Source organism: Rousettus aegyptiacus, unplaced genomic scaffold, assembly GCF_014176215.1.
Source record: "Rousettus aegyptiacus isolate mRouAeg1 unplaced genomic scaffold, mRouAeg1.p scaffold_m13_p_2, whole genome shotgun sequence".
Taxonomy (NCBI): domain Eukaryota; kingdom Metazoa; phylum Chordata; class Mammalia; order Chiroptera; family Pteropodidae; genus Rousettus; species Rousettus aegyptiacus.
The window spans coordinates 152787390-152806389 of NW_023416295.1; the positions used below are offsets into that span (position 1 = coordinate 152787390).

General features: G+C 39.7%; 1 protein-coding gene across 1 annotated transcript; it reads right to left on the minus strand.

Annotated features, from left to right (window-relative positions):
* Positions 1-274: 274 nt before the first annotated feature.
* CDKN1B (cyclin dependent kinase inhibitor 1B) lies at positions 275-5265 on the minus strand. The gene is made up of 3 exons (XM_016156416.2): positions 4316-5265; positions 3685-3814; positions 275-1589 (listed from the first exon to the last, which is right to left on the minus strand). Exons 1-2 carry the CDS (start codon positions 4788-4790, stop codon positions 3693-3695), a joined length of 597 nt encoding a protein of 198 aa, XP_016011902.1. The 5' UTR covers positions 4791-5265; the 3' UTR covers positions 275-1589; positions 3685-3692.
* Positions 5266-19000: the final 13735 nt, after the last annotated feature.

A 19000-nucleotide genomic window follows, 5' to 3' on the forward strand; every position in this document is an offset into this window, starting at 1 on the left:
TCCTAGAAGACAAATATTTGAACTAATGGAGACTTTGACAACCTTATTTATGTGAATACGTGGCTTTTCTACTTTATATCTCTAAAGCTTTGTCCACCTATACAGAACTATGTGGAAAATATTGACTACTACCTTCGGACCTACATAAACATCATCTGAGTCATGGGCCTGAATTATCTAGATATTTGCCACATCATATTATTTTTGTGTAAATCTGGCTAGAATGCCAGGTCGAATACCTTAGTTAAAGCACAGGACAGTTCAACTCAATGAATAGCTATGGAAGTTTTCTTTATTGATTGCTTGATGTGTAACAATAATTGGTATCTTTTTCACACATTACAAAAAATTATACTTGGCTCAGTATGCAACCTTTTAAGCATAGCCATATTATTTAACAGAAGAGGGGAAAATCTACCCAATACAGCATTTACAAATGCACAAAACATGCCACTTTGGCTTGTATATTGTCTAGATTAAAAAAAAAAATCTCTTTTTAACATAAATAAGTTAGTATAATTTTTCAGTGTCTTTACAGAGTTATGTACACAGGTACACTTCAAATGGTTTCGTTTCATACAAATACACAGGCAATGTAAAAATACTGTTTAAAGATGTAGTATCCATTTCACTTATACCACATGGTCTTTTCTATACACACTTTCCTTTAAAAACATCACTTTCTTTGGGTTTAACGAATTAACAAATAGAATGAGAAGCCTTACATTTAAAATTATTTCATTAATGTGAAAATTGAGATCTTTAAAAAATACCCAAGGATTTAGAATTCTTTTGACTATCTACACAGCCCAAAATGAAAATTCAAAAATTTTCTCAACAAATCTGATAGAAATTAGACGGTTGATTCTGAGCATTCAGAACTACCCCCATACACCCCAGATTTTTGCCCAGAATTACCTGGAGTGATTCCCTAACTTCTGAATAATTACCTGGTAAATTTCAATTTTTAGGAGTTTGGGGGGAGCACTAAGTAGGATACTTTTGTTATTTTTTTTTTTTAAGCCATTTGCTGCTACCTAACGGAATGATCAGAGCTCCCAAATGAGAAAGCTTTATGTAAAAATAAATAACAATTATTTGTAGCCACCGTTTAAATCTGGATCACTTTTAAAATGAAGTATCAGTTCTCACTGAAAGGGACATTACATCTTTAAAGAAAACAATTCAAACCCTCCCCAAGAACTGCTTCTTTTCGTGCAAGTCAAATATTTTTCTCCTTGCTTTAAATTGAAGCAAGCTCCCACGCCAATTACTCAGCCCCACCCTACCCTCCCTTCCCTCAAAGTTTATGATGTGCTACACAGAAGGTAAAAACTATTTACACACAGGTAGTACAATGAAGCAAATAAGGAAAAACCTAATTGCACAATGCTACATCCAATGCTTTTAGAGGCAGATCATTTAAGAGTGCCTAAAATTTTAGTGTTATTGTGTTGTTCCTTTTCAGTGCTTATACTGGACTTCCGTTCCATGGAGTTGGTGATACATATTTAAAATGTTTAATTCATATCTTCCTCACTTCATCAAGCCATGTTGTATCTGATAAGCAAGGAAACATACTCTCATTTCTGCAAAAGAAACAAGAAGAATTAGGAGAAAAGCACTAGACTAACATTACCAATAAAGTACAGGAATTATTTTGTCACTTTGTAGTTGGGAAATACCTGAGAGACGGAAAAGAAAGTACGTACTAAAAGTTAATGACTATAATCATCTACAGCCAACGTTTCCTTCACTGGATTTTTACTCTCTTCTGTGTTGTGTACTTTTGTCTAAAGCAGTTGTTCTCAAGACTGGGCAATTTTGCCCCCCAGGGGACATTTGGCAATGTTTAGAGATTTTTGGTTGTCACACTGGGGGCAGGAAGATGCTGTTGGCATCTGGAAGAGGCCAGGGATGCTGCCAAACATTCTACAGTGTATGGGACAGCCTCCCAAAACAAAAAATTATTTGGACCAAAATGCCAATAGTGCAGAGGTTGAGAGACCCTGGTCTAGAGAATCAGGGTCAAAAATGGTGAGAAAGAAGAGATAGGAAAATTAAGAAACTATAACACGTAAGAGTGGCGAAATTTCCTAAATTTGAAAAAAAACTGAAAATATAACTTATAAAGGAAAGGCTCTCCAAAGAAAATTCTATTAACACTTTTTTCCCCCAAAATATTCTAGTTTCTTAGTCATATGCAGAATATATACATGAATGCTTCTGAATAGGGCATTACTACTATTTCTAGTATTCTCTGAACTGGCAATATTTACTAACAAATGCCTCTCTATGTCAGAATGGGGCCCGGTCAAAATCCAGTCTGAGTCACTGTGGCTCATCTGATGAGCTAGGCCACAAGTCACAATACAGCAATAGCTGAAGGTGGAAAGATTGCATCAGAACAATTTTTCATCCAATTTTCCCACTTCATGTACCACTGGAATATAAAGGTTCTATAGTGCTATTTTATATAAGCTCTGAAAATATCAGATGTATGTTGTCATATATGTGACATTATGATTTAAAAACAACAAACGAATCCCACCTTAATTCCTATGGTTCTTTAATTTTTATAAATGAGGATTTAAAAAGTTAACATTAACATCTATTCAGATCTCTTTATATCCTAGGCTATGAGTGTGTTTTGGAAAAAAAAAAGTCACAGTCTTGTCTGTAAGACGTTTACAGACTATTAGTATACATACTTTGATCGTTATGGATAACCAATCCATGTAAAGCTGGGGGACAAATTATTCAAATTTGCTATTCATGTTGATCAGATTTTAGTAGATGGAAAAATCTCCACTACCCTTGTGTGGGGTCGATCTATCCTGCTGGGCCTGATATCTACTATCCATTTCCCCTACAAACATCCAAATCATCCTGTTATAGTAAGATTAGCATACACATGCTGACGTGTTCCTGGATTGCTTACTCTGGCAGAGTTAATTTGACTTCTGCTTTGCAAACTTCAGTGTTATCGGAAATTCTGTAGGAACCTTAGTATTTTTAAGCTTTCTATTTTGGTTTTTATAAATATGAAGGAAGTCTCCTTCTCTCTCCCTAAAACTTACCAGAAAATAGGGGAAATGTTACGCAAATGATAAAGATAAAAGAACACAACATACCTCTCTTTTTTTACATTCCTGTTTGATTAACCAAATATGAGCCATTTGTACCTAATGATTTCCTCGAAATTTAAATTTAATCATTTATTTGCCATTTTTCCACGTATGGCCCAAAATATGTTACTGACTCAACTCAAACCTCTGGGAAATGAATTCACATGAAGTGGGACTGAAGCATATCCCAGTTCGTGTGCAGATGGGGAAAGAACCTATTGTTCCCAGTATGTTTTGGTGGGACTCACAGGGAACTGGTTACAAGTACTCGCGGGGAACATTTGCTCCAGTCACTTTGAGTTTCAAGGGAAAATGATCTCAGGACGTGGAAACTGTTTAGAAAGAGAATATCCCTATAGTGATCCCCAGCCTTCCAAATTCTTACTCTTTTTTTAAGTTCCAATTCCTACTTTTTTGACTTTACAGAACAAAACAAAAACCCACAAGCACCAAGCTGCCAACAACCACTGAGATGGGTATCTTCGGGTCTGAAAGCCCACGGAGTTCCTGCAACCCAATTCGGGTGTCAGTTATTTGCTCCTAGAAATTAACCCACCGAGCAGTTTACGTTTGACGTCTTCTGAGGCCCGGCTTCTTGGGCGTCTGCTCCACTGAGCCCGCGTTTGGGGAAGCATCTGACACATTTTCTTCTGTTCTGTTGGCTCTTTTGTTTTGAGGAGAGGCATCTAAGGACAAGAAGGAATTTTTTTAAAGAACACACACAAACAATCTTTATCAGGAAAAAACAATGGCTGACAGAAGTTGGCCCAATAGTCAGAGGATGAAATACCCACCACCTCCACCCACAATCCTGGACCCGTCATTCCGAGTGTCCTTTAAGGGCACAAAATGAGGTTGTTTTCACATAACAGTGTTTGCTACGCCCAAAGCTCTCTCTGCATAGCGAAGACAGAGGCCGCTGATAAACATCCCAACGTAGTCACATACCTACCGCCGGCTAGCCGGGGGAAAGTGCGATGTTTTTGGTTAGTGAAATTATCAGATAATACAATCTCAGGCCTCTGACTTACGAATCATAAACAGACAGGCAGTCAGATAGCACTCACTGCCTAAGATTACGAAAGCGCGCTCCCAAAAAGCTACATCAGAATACGCCGAAAAGAAAGCTAAGAGTTTAAGACCCCCCAAGCAGGCAAGATGTTTTATGGTTTTGAGAGGGTCATTACCGTCTGTTGCAGGTCGCTTCCTCATCCCAGTGCACGGCTCGGCTAAGCCCGTCTGGCTGTCCGATGCATCAGTTTTTTGGTCTACCAAGTGCGTGTCCTCTGAGTTTGCCTGAGACCCAATTAAAGGCACCGCCTGGCGATTCCCGCTGACATCCTGGCTCTCCTGCGCGGGCACCTTGCAGGCGCCTTTGGGCGGCCGCGGGGGTCTGTAGTAGAACTCGGGCAAGCTACTCTTTTCCACCTCCTGCCACTCGTATTTGCCCTCCAGGGGCTTGTGATTCTGAAAATCAAAATTCCACTTGCGCTGGCTTGCCTCTTCCATGTCTCGGCAGTGCTTCTCCAAGTCCCGGGTTAACTCTTCGTGATTCACAGGGCCGAAGAGGTTTCTGCAGGCGGAGGGCTTGGGGTACTCCGCCTGTCTGGCGTCCATCCGCTCCAAGCTCGGACTCCCGTTAGACACTCGCACGTTTGACATCTTCCTCCCGGGTCTTTACAACTGCCTCTCGCGCGCTCTCGGAAAACAAAACCGAACAAAACAAAACGCCCCGACCCAGCCCGTACCCCTCTTATAAGCCCTGAGACTGCCCTGGAGCCAAGAAAAACAAACCCCGACAAGTAACTGGCGAGCGTCAGGAGCGCGCTGGGTCTGGGGAGGGGTGAGGGGAAGCCCGGGCCAGGCAGCCCAAAGTCTCCGCAGATCAAGTGTACAGGCGAGCGGGAGGGCGGGGAGGGGAGGGGAGAGGCAAGAGGCGGGGGTGGCAAAGCCAGTCCAAGTCCAGGCTGGTGCAAGCCCGTGGGTCGCGCGAACCGAGCGGCTCTCCAAACCTTGCGGACGTCAGAGTCGCGGAGCGGCGAGAAAGTGGGGAGAGGGGAAGGGGAGAAAAACACCCCGAAAAGACGAGCCCCCTTTTTTTAGTTGCCCAATATGGCGGTGGAAGGGAGGCTGACGAAGAAGAAAGTGATTGACACCGCAAGTCTATTTAAACAGAGGAGGAGATCCATTGGTCGCGGCGCCAGGAGCCGCCCAGCCGGGGCTGGCGAGCGCGGCCTTAAGGTGGCCCGGGCGCGGTCCCGCCGCCTCCCCGCCTTGCGGAGCGCGCCGACTCCGAGGGCGCCGCCGGGAGATTGGCTGGTCGCGTGATTGCTGGAGGTGTACTGCTGCCAACAAACCTGCTCTGGCTGGCCTCGGAGAAATTAAAAATAAGACAAACAAACTAGCCAAACGGCCGGGAAGCTGGGGAGGGGCTTGGGCGGCGGGACCTTGGGTTCTGGTCCTGGCGCGGCGCTGGCGGGCGCGCTGCGGTTTCGAAGCCCAGACCTCGCGCTCCTCGCCGGGGAAACCACGGGGGCTGGACCAGAGGACCTCGAAGGTTGCTGGCAGCTCGTTGTGCGCCTCGGTGGCGATCTTGTTTTCCCCGCACTGCGGGCAGCTGGGGAGCGGAGGCTGAAAGTGGAAGGTCTGCCCGCAGCTGGGCTCTCACCCGCTGCCCCAACTTCTTGCACTGCGGAGGAGGCGGGGAAATTTTGGCTGAGGGGCTGGGAGCCCCCCTGCTTGGGTGCCTTAGCTGGGGGTGGGCAATGGTTAGCTAACCTCTAACCTATAAGTCTCTGCTCTTCTAAAGGAGGCAGGGGGCTGAGGGAAGAAGCCAGGGCGAATGACTTTCTATAAATTAGCCTGGAGTAGGTTCACCATTTGTAATAAATACTGTGTACTCTGAACCTAAGCTCTCCATCAATAAAAATAAGATTTCAAGATAAAAAAAAAAAACCGACTGGTCTCCCGAGTCTCTAATAAACTTTGTCGCTGTCTCAGACATATACAGTTTTCAAAAGCGAGGTTTTATCCCGGGCCCAGGTTCTTGCTTCCCAAGCACAGTTAAGGCTGTTGACATGGGCTGCGTGTGGGAACTCGCCTCTGTAATGTTCAGTTCTTTCCCAGGTTGTGGTAGTCTCCTCTGAGTCCCACCGCCAAGTAACAGCTGCTTCCTCCCCTACCTTTCTCTCCCACCAGATTCACTGCTCCCACCCACTCAGAACAACATTCAGATGCAAGTGAATGCCTTTAGAGGGTTACAAGTAGTTGAAGGGTGAAAATAATCTGAAAATCCAGATTACAAAGTGATTTATAAAACCACAACCATGTCTTCCCGACTGATACTATTCAGGCATTTCTCTGCTTCCCTTGGCACCCTGAAATTTACCTGTCAATTTGGTCTTGAGCTCAGCGGTGGAAGTTGAAACAGCATGGGCAGGGCTGTCACGTCTCAGACAGATCTCAGTGGGTCTTCAGCTGCCTCACTCCCACCCCACTCCCCCAATACATATAATCTTGGTTTGGGCCAAAGTTAATATATTTTACTAGAAACTGATCTTCAGTTCTAATAGTCCACAGCAGCGATGTTTTCTTATGCATCTATGCTAAAGATGAGTTCGATTTTTAACTTGTTTTCTTAACCACATATTGTTTGTCCACTCTGTGTGCCTGCCTTATCTCATACACCCCAGAATGTTAGAGCTGGAAGGGACTTTCAGAACCCTATAGTTCTCCACTCTCTTTTTACCACTGAGGAAACTGAGACTCAGGGAGATTCCTATCCGGGAACGCATAATATCCAGTCGGTAGCAGAGTTGGGATTAGATCGCAGGTCTCCTCTCTCAGGCTGGTTCATTTTGTTTCTTTCCTTCCTGGTGGTCCCAACTGGTTCAGGTTTTTGTCTAGATTCGCCTGTGCTATAATCTGCAGGTCCTCGTCTCTTACAAATGATCCAAAATGGCTTCTTCTCATGTCCTGGGCTGCCTGCAGATGTTTCCTTGATATGGCCTGTGGTCACTGATATTTAAATGAAGCTGTCACTGGCCTTTGGTATCACTATCTTCTAGTTCAACTAAAATGCAGATTCCAAAAGGACAGGGGTACTATACAGAGAGCAGTAAGGGAGGCAGTATCCAAAACTTAAGAGTCAGGATTTCAGACTTGACTGACAAAAAATATTTCACCTGAGATCAAAGTAGGCCGTCTCATCTTACTTTTCTACATTTAATGCCCTCACTTAATTTATTGGATCAGAGAAGATAGAGAAAGAGACAGGACAATTAAGGTAGGCCTCAGTCCCATAATTTATACACCATTTCTGAAATTAGTTCACTACTGATGAAATTTTTAAATAATTGCTGGACTACACAGGAATTCTATATTATGTGTAAGCATGTTTTCATATGCATTCATTCACAAACCGCTATATATAAGTAAATGGAGATATTCTGGAGTATTACACCTTGCCACAGAGTTTGATTTTATTCATGAAATTAATAGCCTACATAAAAGTAGAAAAGTGATACTCCCTGAACACACTGTATCTTTCTGCAGTTAATATGTAGGAGAACCATTTTGTTGCTTTGTTAATCTTGAGAAGTAAGAGTCACAGTCACACCACCTTAAGACATCTGGCTGCCAGCAGAAAGGCTGTGCTTACATTGACCTTGTTATGATCTAAAATGTTTTGTTTACAGTCAAGGCACCGGAGAACTGTACAGCAAATAAAGAGAAGGCAGGCAGGCGTCTGCTGTAGTAGCAGCGAAGCATGAAAAAAATACTATGGGTCCTGGAGGGAAGAGGGAACGTGTTGATCAGAGCGCCATCCTCCCGGAGAAAGTAGGTGACTGCAGAAGAGAAAGGCGGCGAGAAACATTTCAGATAAACAGTGTAAAGGCGGAGCCTGGGTAAAAGACAGAAAGTTCCATTCTGCACTGCTCTAAAATGAGCTCTGCTTCCCCAAGACCCAGCAGCTAGTCCTGGGTGTTTTTGTTGTCATTTTTCACTCCTGGTAGTTTCTTACTTAGAGCCGAGAAATGCCCATAAGCCACCCAAGATTTCTGCGTCCTTCACAAGCTGGGGAGAGAGGCAAAGACCAAAATAACTGAAAAGAAAACACCTGTGTGGAAGACAGTGTCCAAATGGCATGGTTTGAGCAAGCAGGGTGGGGTTACCGGGCTCCCAGCTGCAGCCCTCTAGGGGGAAGCTGTGCAGCCCCAAAGTCTCTGCAAAGGTACGCATTGCTTTGCTCAGTTGCCCCTCCCACCACAAGTACACAATTTTAATCCTTCATCAAGTACGTTTATAATAAAGCAGCTTTCGCTCAATTTCGCTATTCTCCTGAATTTAGACATATTTTTATTTTAATTTAGGCATATATAATTTTAGTTTTTGGCAATTTCAGTCATCTCTTTCTGACACGTTTCATTCAATTAAACAAATATTTATTGAACACCTTCTATTAATTTGCTTATTCTTACTTCCTTTCAACAAATATTTATTGAATGCTTTCGATATGCCAGGCAATATCCTAGGCCCTGGGGATACAGAGGTAAACAAACAGACTTAAATTAGAATGAAGCTTACATTCTAGTGGAGAGGTAGGGAAGACAGATACACAACAAATGAAGGAAGTCTATATTATGTAAGAAGGTGAAACATGCTATGGAGAAACAGAAAGCAGAGGAGAGGGAAAGAGGATGTTGCAAGGGTCCCAATGTGAATAAAGTAGTTCAAGAAGTTCTCATTGAGAAAGTGGCCTTGGAGAGAAGCCCCGAAGAATTGAGAAAGCGCACCATGCACATATTTGGGGAAAGAGTGTTCCTACAAAGGGAATAGCACATGCAAAGTCTCTGAGGTGGGGTCTTGTCTGATGTGCTCGAGGAACAGCAAGAAGCAAAAGGAGGGTGGTAACAGAAACATCTGATCCTAAAAGACCATGAAGGCCTATGTGGGGTTTCTGTCATTAACAGTGATACGGAATCCACTGGGGCATTAGGAGGTCTTAAGCAGTGGAATGATGTGATCTTAGCACGTGTAAAGTACCCCCAAGTCATTATTCTCAGAAGCATGGGGAGTAAAAGGATAACTGTAACAATCTCTGTATTTAGGGAGTATACACCCTAGATGGGGAGATAGCATGTACACAAAAAACTACAGAGGTAGAAAGCAATACATAGAAGAACACACCACAAAAATGAAGTAAAACGGTGAAAGAGGAAGTCTTCATGGAGGAGGTGATATATGAGTCAGATCTTGAAAGATGAGAAAAGTGTCAAGAAGATTATAAGGGTATATTGGTAGGGGTAATCACTGTAGGATGGTATCCAATACTGGTAGGCCATGATGGCATGCTAAAAAAAAAAAAAAAGTAAAATCTGTTTTATTCATAAGCAAAGGGAACTGATGTTGCTTTTGGTGAAGAGAATAACATTATCACTGTCCAAACTTGTCTCCTGAACAAAGAACAAGCCTGGACCCTGAGAGGGTCTCCAGGGACAGAGCTGAATGAAAAGTTATGAGCTGAAAGCTGGGAAGAATACTGGTTTGAGGGAAGAGGGTAGAAGCACAGGCCACAAGACTAGGATGAGATGGTTTGGAATAGAGAGTTAGGGGCAGTCCCTACTGCGATCCCCTGAGCTACAAAGACGTAGCTTCTGATGCTTTGTATGTGGTGCTTACAGCCTTCACAGTGAGTAAAGAGGTAGCTGTTAAGGTGTCAAAGCTGTCTTGGACAATCAGTTTGTGTCCAGAAGTGACACCTGACAGCAGAGTAAAGGATTGGTGTGATGAGCCTCTCCAGGGAACCTGACACAAGGAAGTAATTTGGGAGACTGATTGCAATTGCTCAAGGAAGAGATACGATGGCCTTAAGGACTGAAATGTGGGGTTGCTTTGGTAGTTAGAACAGTTAAGGGGATTTGGGAGAGAAGGAGGAATGGAGGATGACTTTAAAGACTCAAGGTTGGGTATTTTAAAGAATAATGCCACTAACTAGAGAGGTAGGATGTAACAGCGATTGTTAGCTGTACACCAAAATCCATTCTCACCTTCTTCATTAGTATCAGAATTATAACTGGGTATATAGCTACCTAGCTACACTCGATTTCCCAGCTTCCTTTGCTGTTAAATGTGACCTGGTGATTAAGTATTTTCCAACAGAATATAGTAAAAGTGGTATGTGTCTTCCAGGCCTGGTATAGAAAACCTGTCACATGACCCCTCCACTTCTGCCCCTTTCCTCTTTCTCATGGGGTATAAAGGTGCAACCTCAGAAGCCACATGCTGATAATAGAGCCACCATCAGCCTGGGTCCCTGACCTGATCTGAGAGAAAAATGAACTTCAATTTTTATTAAACCATTACATTTTGTGTCCATTTGTCATAGCATTTTACAGTCAATCCTAACTAATACAGAGAGAAAAGTTTGGGAGATAGGGAATAGGGAAGATTAAGAATTTGGCTTAATACAGTCAGTATTAACATTGAAATTACTTGGACCTTTGAGAAAAGAAAGAATGAGAGGTTATGTTCCTTAAGAGGGCAACAGAGGTGATATTGGACATATGAATCTGACATATAAATGTGAAGGGATGCAGCTCTCTGAGACTCGTTCATCTTTACAAATGTGCCATTGATCATATGGCCAATTCAGATCCTGGGTAGATTAAAGATGACAAAAGTAAGGGAATAAGGGTGCATGTGGTGTTCTCAGTGCTTTTATGTCACACTTGAGGTGCACAACACTCATTGTTTCTTCACTGTCCCACACTCCCTTCTCAAGAGTCGGCTCCCTTAGCCTCTTATGCTGAGAGACAGCAGATTATGTGACACTGTTTTCATTCTCTTCCTGAAGTTGATAAGATGAGGATACAGGTGTTTATCTGACCTAAACTTGGCCAACTGACTTCTCTCTCCTGAACATTTGAAACCAGGACTCAGAAACTTCAGTTAGTAAACTGTAAATTAGAGATTAATATGGTAATGTAGATTTGGGAAAGAGCCATTTTAAGGAAGCTATCTTCAGGCCATGTGTGATGACAATGTAGACAAAGACTATAGAGTGTCAGAAGTAAGAAAAAGACATATGAAGAGGGATCTAGAAGACAGACCACAGGTTTTAGAAAGTCAGATAACCTGTGGAACCAAAGACTCCGTAGTTTCCAGATCCTACCTCATGAGGTTTAATTCTCTGCACTTAAGTTCTATGGAATAGCCCTGTGCATATAAAAACAATTTCCCCTCTTTTGCTCCAAGTTTGGTATGAGTTTCTGTTAGTTGAACCCCAGACATCCCTGATGAACACAATACTTCACATATTTGAAAGCAGCTTCTCTGGTGTCATTACATTTGATCCCTATAAGACCACAGTTACAACACAAATGCTATTATCCTCTTTTGCTTATGAAGCCTTGGAATAGAGAAGGCTGAGTGTTCCAAAGCCACAAAAGAGAGTAGAGAAGGCACTAGGACCTGGTCTTTTGAAGCTGAGTCAAGAGTACATTGTGATGATTCTTATAGGAGATGCAATGACTTGGTGGGTTGGCAAATGATTTAGAAGCTTCTTTGGCATAATTTAACTACAATACACTATGCATAAAAAGAATGTTCTCAGGAAAATGAGATTTAAATTCCTGGAAAGAAAAATAGCATCTTTGAAAGAAACTGATTCAAGAACAGTTTTAAACAGATGTAGTGGGATCAGACTATACAGAAAAAAAAAAATGCATTGGGCAATTTTATTAGAAAAAAAATCTTCATTTTCCAGTAGAATATAGTAAGAAAATGCAGGCTTACCAGTATTGCTGGTTTTATAGAAAAAATAATAAGAAATAAATAGAAAAACCTGGATTCATGACCATATACATGATCTAATTTCCATGACTGAAATATAAGTGAACAACTTCTGTGACCAGAATGTGGAATTTGGACCAATAAATATATTTACTACCATTTTGCCATTTTAAACTACATTCTATTCTTTACATTGTAAAAACATGAAAAAGAAAACCTCCACCAATTCTGATCTCAGCCTTCAGTTTACACAAATTTACCCCTAAAAAAAACCCTGGAAACTGCCCATTTCCTGCTCCTGACCATTCTCTGAATAATTGTTCACATGAATATTTGTTAATTCCTTCATTCATTAAATTTTTAATGAGCCCTTACCAGATGCCAAACTCTCTGGGGACACAACAGAGAACAAAGATAGCCAAAGTCTCTGCTTTCATGGAATAGAGCTTACATTCAAGTGTGGAAGGCACACGATACACAAATAAATAAGCATAGTGTGTCATGTTGTTTTAAGTGCCAAAAAGAAAAACTAGTTGAGGGTACAGAGAGTAATGAAGGCAGATGCTATGCTAACGGGAAAAAACTCTTTGATAAAGGACATCTGAGTAGAGACCTGAATGGAATGAAGGCATGGACAATGTAATTTTCTGTGTTCCAGAAATAGAGTAAGTAGATACAGAGAGGTAGGAGATGAAATCAAAGAGGAAGTAGGGGCCCAAGTCATGTAAACATTGTATGCCATGGTAAAGACTTTGAATTTTATTCTGATCTAGGTAAGCCATCTTTGAGCAGAGTTTTTATCTGACTGGCTAACTTTGATCACTTTGACTGCTGACTGGAAAGTATTTCAAAGAGGCCAGAGAAAAGTAGGGAGACCAGTTATCAGACCACTGAAATAATACAAAAAGAGGTCATTCTGGCTCAGACCAGGGTGGTAGCAGTTTAGGTAGAAAAAATGTTAGGGTTCATAGATGTGCTTTTAAAGATACAGTCAACAGGATTTGCTAAAGAACTGGAAATGAAGTTATATGTATAAGAGAGGAGTATATAATGACTCCAAAGCTTTTTGGCCTAAACAACTGAAGAAAGGTATGGCTATTTACTTAAATGGGGTTGAGTAAGAGATGAACAAATTTCGCTTTGAATGTGTTAAGTTTGAGATATCCATGGACATCCAAATGGAGATGTTGGGTAAAGAATTATAAGTCTGGAATTCAGGGGAGAGAGGTTTGTGTTGAAGATACAAATTTGAAAATTTTCATCATTTAGATGATATTAAAGCCAAGGAACTGGATAAGATCACCAAGGGCATGAGTTTAGACAGAGAAGAGAAGAGACCTGAAGAGTAAGCCTTAGACTACTACAATTTGAGAAGTATCTAGGAAAAAGGAGACTGGAAAGGAGTCACTAATGGAGTGTAGGAGAGCCAAGAGAGGGGTGACCCAGAGACCAAGTAAAGCAAGTATTTTAAGGAGGGAAGAGAGATCAAATGGTTCAAATGCTGCTGATAAGTCAAGTAAGATGAAGACTCAGAAGTGGCCATTGGATTTGGCCATGGAAGTCATTGGTAATCTCGGTAAGAGTAATTTGGGTAGAGTGGAGGGCATGAAAGCCGGACGGGGGTGGACTAAAGAGAAAAAGTCATGTAGGTGAATGCTGTCTACTCAAATTAATAAAAAATGCACACACATACCTAGTCTAAGCAGAGAGTAGCTAGGTTCTAATATCAGGAAACCTGTCAGGACCTAGGCTTGGGATGAGGTCTGGGGATTGGCCAATGGGACAGTAGGCACATTAAAAAGGTGCCATGCATTGACTATCTTCTCTACTTGTTTCATTGTGTGGTTTCACACTTCCTTCAATATCTTTTCTTAACAATGTATTTAATTCCTAAACTTATTAAACATAAATTTATATAATAATTGAATAATACATAATAAATTTAAATACTTTATTTAAAAAATTAATTCCTAAAAATTGTCATGTCAACAAATGACCTTAAATATCTTTGAAAAGAATCACTTTCAGAGAATGTGCTAAGAATTAGTACAGAATTAGCTTTGCTTGTGAGTCTCATATTTGAACTGGCTAATATTATGTTTAGAAAATCATTGTAGAACAGCATCTTTTGTTCCCACTATAAGAGATGGTGTTATCTACCAAATAAACAATGCAAGACTTTATGATAAAGCATACTAAAAAGACAATAAGTTACATTTCTATTTATTCTTGATAAAAAGTCTTTCCAGATGCTGTCATAATGGTATTCTCCAAGCCTCGATAATCTGCTTAGGGTCTTCCAATATCAGTGGACCAATTATATTTCCAATGTCACATGCAATTTGTAATTTGTCGTCTTTTTCCTTAATTCAGGATTAGATTTCTGACCTAGAATGTTCCAGAGTTGTTTTCCTTCTCTTCCTTTACTAAAGAAACAGAAACATTCAGAGTTGTTAGGCCCTCTGTGGCCACATAAGGGAAGAAGATGGAATTCCCCATAGAGCATTCATGAAACAGGAAGGTAATTGATATGCTGCACTGTTAAAATCGCACAGGAGGGCAGCACAGGGACAGAACTGTCAGTCCTATCTAACCCTGCAAATATTCCAAACTACAACCATATTTACAATCTACTTTTCTAAATGCATATACAAGAGTTTTAATACCCACTAAATTTAACTGAACTCTAAATTTGCATAGATTCTACCTATTAAACATTTTCAGATCATTTTCATAAATTACTCACATAATAATCTGAATTTTACACTTTTTTTTTTATCATAGCAGCATGTTTTAACAATTGTCTGTGCAGTCAAGGAAAGTATTATAACCCTTAACAAGTGAGGAAGTAGAAATAAAAATAAAAGGTGACTGTCTACAGTTACTTCTAAGTAGCGGCAAAGTCAAGATAAAAACCTAAACCTGATCTTTTTCTACCGAACCTAGCTCTTTCAGAAAGATACCCTCCCACACATGAACACGCACTACTTCTATGACATATTCATCTGGACTTCAGATATAAATCTAATCTTTAACCTTTTTTGCATCTTCCAATAAGGCCAATTTTGATTCTCTAAACAAAATAAATGCAAAATGGTAGCAACCAATAGATATTGGCAAATACACACATTCCAGAGAAGATCAAAGAGCTAGCCCACATTGTAATCTGTTAGGGGTCCTAGATATAGTAGTCATGGAATCCATGAAGTCTACAGCTCCTTCCACAGAAAGTGCCTCACTCCCATACAATGCATGTCATGGGCTCTTGACCAAGAACTGTGGTTTTTGAAGGGGCCTGGAACAGACCAGTCTGCCCAAAAGAAGGAAGATGGCTATTAGCTAATCCAATCTTACATTCTCACTCAAGAATTAGAACTGGAAGTACAGTTAAGAACCAGAGCGTCAGAGTGAAAAGAGACAGGCAGATGCAGAGAAAAGACATGTAGAGATCGGCAGAGTCACCATGTGCTAGAATGATAGGCCATGGGCTTCCATGGCAAAGGTGTCTAAAACTCACAACATGCCAAATGAACTTTTTCTTCCTATAATATGTGACCCTTTCAAAGTCCCATAGTTTGGCTTTCCATGTTCTAAGGACTTGGCGGTATGGCTAAGAGTCCTTCCAATGTATGTATGAACACACATGCACACACATATTCACACCTTACTTGAGATAAGAAATGAGACTTTCTTACAGCCAAAAGGCCTTATTCAACCACCACTCAATTCAGAGATTGGTTCAAATTAACTAAAATAAGCACATATTTAATCCTAACCAAACTCACATAGAACATTGATTGTTCTATTAAAGTTGTACTTCACTCACTCAATTATGTATCTATTGATTACCTATGATGTGTCAGGCATTATGTGAGTGCTGGAGTCATAGAGACAAATAAGCAACAGAGACAAGTATTTGAGGGGTCCCCAGCTCAGTAGGAAAGGCGCAGGAACATGATACAAGAATGGAAATAAATAATAGAAAACTTAGGGAAACTGTTACTGATTGCTTAAATTGTAGATTCTTTTTTGCTTCTAAGTCATTCTAATAAAGCTCTTCTAAGTCCAGTTTATCATTCAAGATGAGATTTGTGTCAGTATACTATATACCAAAGTGAATAGACTAGAACAGAATTAAATCATCGTTCTTGAGTGCTTTTGAAATGAGTCTTAAGAACTCAATAGATTTTTAACCAAGAAGGAATTATTAAGTTAAGCAAATGGAACAATTTACTAAATGTTAATGTAGTGATTAGAAGAGTCGTCTTATTCTCCTGCTATTGTTCACTGACACTTCTGAGATAGCCCATAATCATATACCAATGCTTTAAAAATATAGGGTTAAAATTCTCTCTTTCTTTGGCATACTAGCAGTCCTATCTTCCATAATAAAAGCCAGATAAAGGCATTACTAGCTCATATGCAATTGGTAAATGGTGGAAATAACATTAATATAATTCATAAATTACATTTGTTCAGCACACATATTTTAAGCAATTACTATTAAATAGACAATCTTAGCAATATAAAGACCATAAGGAAAAAAATTCTTCAGAAATGCCTTCCTATAATGCAAATAGAGGCTTGTTCAAGCTTTTCACAACATTACATGGTGAAGCTGCAATTTATGAAGGTGTGAAATCATTGTGTGTATGTGTGTGTGTTATGTGTGTGTCTGTGTGTCTGTGTGTTTGTGTGTCTGTGAGTTGGGCTGATTAACCAAGAAAGCTAAAACCCGGATCAGATTTTTAATTTTGATGAAATTGCTTTTAATTAGAATCCTCAAGGATCTATATGTCCAAGGAGGAAACACATACACAGGGTTAAAGCAGTGCTGTCCAAAAGAAATAAAAAAAATGATACTCAATTTAAAGTTTTCTAGGAGTCACATTTTTTAAAAGTAAAAGTTAAAAAAAAAAAACCACGGGTGAAATGCTATTTCAACATGTAATCAATATAAAAACTATTAATGAGATACTTTATATTTTTCTCATGCTAAGTCTTTGAAATCTGGTATATATTTTACACTTACAGCACATCTCAATTTGTGTTAGCACATTTAAATGTTTGATAGCCTCACATGGCTAGTGCTTACCATAGTGTAGCTCTAAAGAATGACTGTGATGTTGAGTAGAAATGCCAGTGGAGTTTTAATCATGTTACTATTTTTATTAGCACAGTAACTTTTAAGAGTTTTCAAGTAACAAAGTTGCATAGGTTTTGAGCCATCTGCTCCTAACCTTTCATTTCCCATAAGTGCTGTTATTCTCAGTGCACTATTTTAAAGAACATACATGTTTTCCCTGTATGTACTTTCCTAGCCTTTGTGGAAGCTTGGGGTAGTCAAATAATATAGTTTGATCAATGAGATGTAAAGGGAAGTCTGTTAAGTCAAAAGAGAATGATTTTTGGCCCTGATAAGGAGAGAGAGGTCACAAGGGCAAAGGCTTTTTTGTTGTTAATTCACCTATACCTCTTCCTTTTTGTTTGGAACATTTCATATGAGAACATGATGTTTGGAGCTATAGCAGCCATCTTGTGACTATGACAGAAGACTCTTTAATATGTTGAGGATGTCAGAACAGAAAGGCATCTTTCCTGATCAGAGATATAAGTGGAATGAAGAAACCACCCATAAAAATATGGGTGTTGGAGGGAGGTGGGGGGATGAAGTTCCTTAGCACAAGGAAGAGTGCTTCATCAGAGAAGATGTCCTCCTCAATGGGCATTACTTAATATTTACAACCAAAGTTCACCCCTTTTTCTCCCATTTTCACCCCTCTCCAACTTCCTTCCTGAGGATTCCCTTCTATCTATTAAAACATTCTTTTGTGTGTGTGTGTGAATAACAAGAGTGCTGGAATCATTCCCAACACTTAAGAGTGCAGAGCTAAAAGGAGCAGCAAAATTTCTTTGAAGTCCCTTGTTCATTACTAAAGGATTCATGCACAAACAGTGCAAATAGGCCTTAATACATGTGTTTTTTAAAAAATAAAATTATCTAGTCTAAAAAATTATCTATCACGAAAAAAGGTTTCTATCATTCACTTAATAAGATTATATTATGTTGATTCAACTAATTTTAGGTAGTTGGAAACGCATATCAAATTTATGTTCAGCAATTTCTTTTATTTTGGGGTCAGAATAATTTAAGAACCCAGACTCATATAAATATGTGGATATAGATGACAGCATTTTTTCACTGCTTTACAATGTCAGATTAATCATGGGAGCATGTGCCCAAAATGCTGCTAAATAAATGGCAAGGATAACTTTTTCAGCTGATTGTGGAAATTTTGGTAAGATTATTTCCTGAGTCATGTGACTGACTGAATAGGAAACCAATACATTAGTGAGTTTATTTTACTTATCAAAGGATTTTTTTTTCAGTAAACAGAGATAGTTTTATTTGACCACTTACCAGTCTTACACTATCATTTTCATCACATTTATTACAATCTTCTCTAAATATTCAGTTATTAACTCTTCATCCACTTCCTTTATTTAATTTTCATTAGACTCGTCTCTTTATGTGCAATATAAGTACTCAGCTTGTTTTACAGTTGTTTTCTTGACAAAATAAGCCATTTTTATGTCAGTCTTAATTATAAAGGTGAATAAGGAATCAACTCACCTTAAATGTACCTAATTTGTATAAACCCTAACACCAGTCATGAAGCAAACGTCTTCCAACCCTGGCTTAGAAAAACTGGTTGCAATAGCCTTACCTCAACCAAATGAATGTACCTCTAGAAAATTAAGCGAGCAAAGTCACTTCTGACTTTGGTACAAATTTGCCTTCAAAGGTAAATATACAAATTGCTGGATTTAATAAATTTTACTGTCATATCATATTGTGTATGATAAGAAAAATCCAAAGGCTAATTTTTTTAGATGAAGCCTCTATGAATGATGCTAGAAGTACCCACAGCCTTCGAAATTTGGCCCCAGCTTGCACGTCTATACATTTTCTTTACTTGATGTCATGCTAAACATCTCACTTTTATAGTCTTCAAATTTTTCATTTAAAACATGACAAATAGAATGCAATAAAATTGCCAAATTGTTAATTTCCATGC

Coding starts and splice junctions, on each gene's coding strand:
- CDKN1B (XM_016156416.2), bottom strand. CDS start 4,790: ATGTCAAACGTGCGAGTGTCTAACGGGAGTCCGAGCTTGGAGCGGATG. Junction 3,815..4,315: donor GAAGCGACCTGCAACAGACG/GTAATGACCCTC, acceptor TCTTGTCCTTAG/ATGCCTCTCCTCAAAACAAA.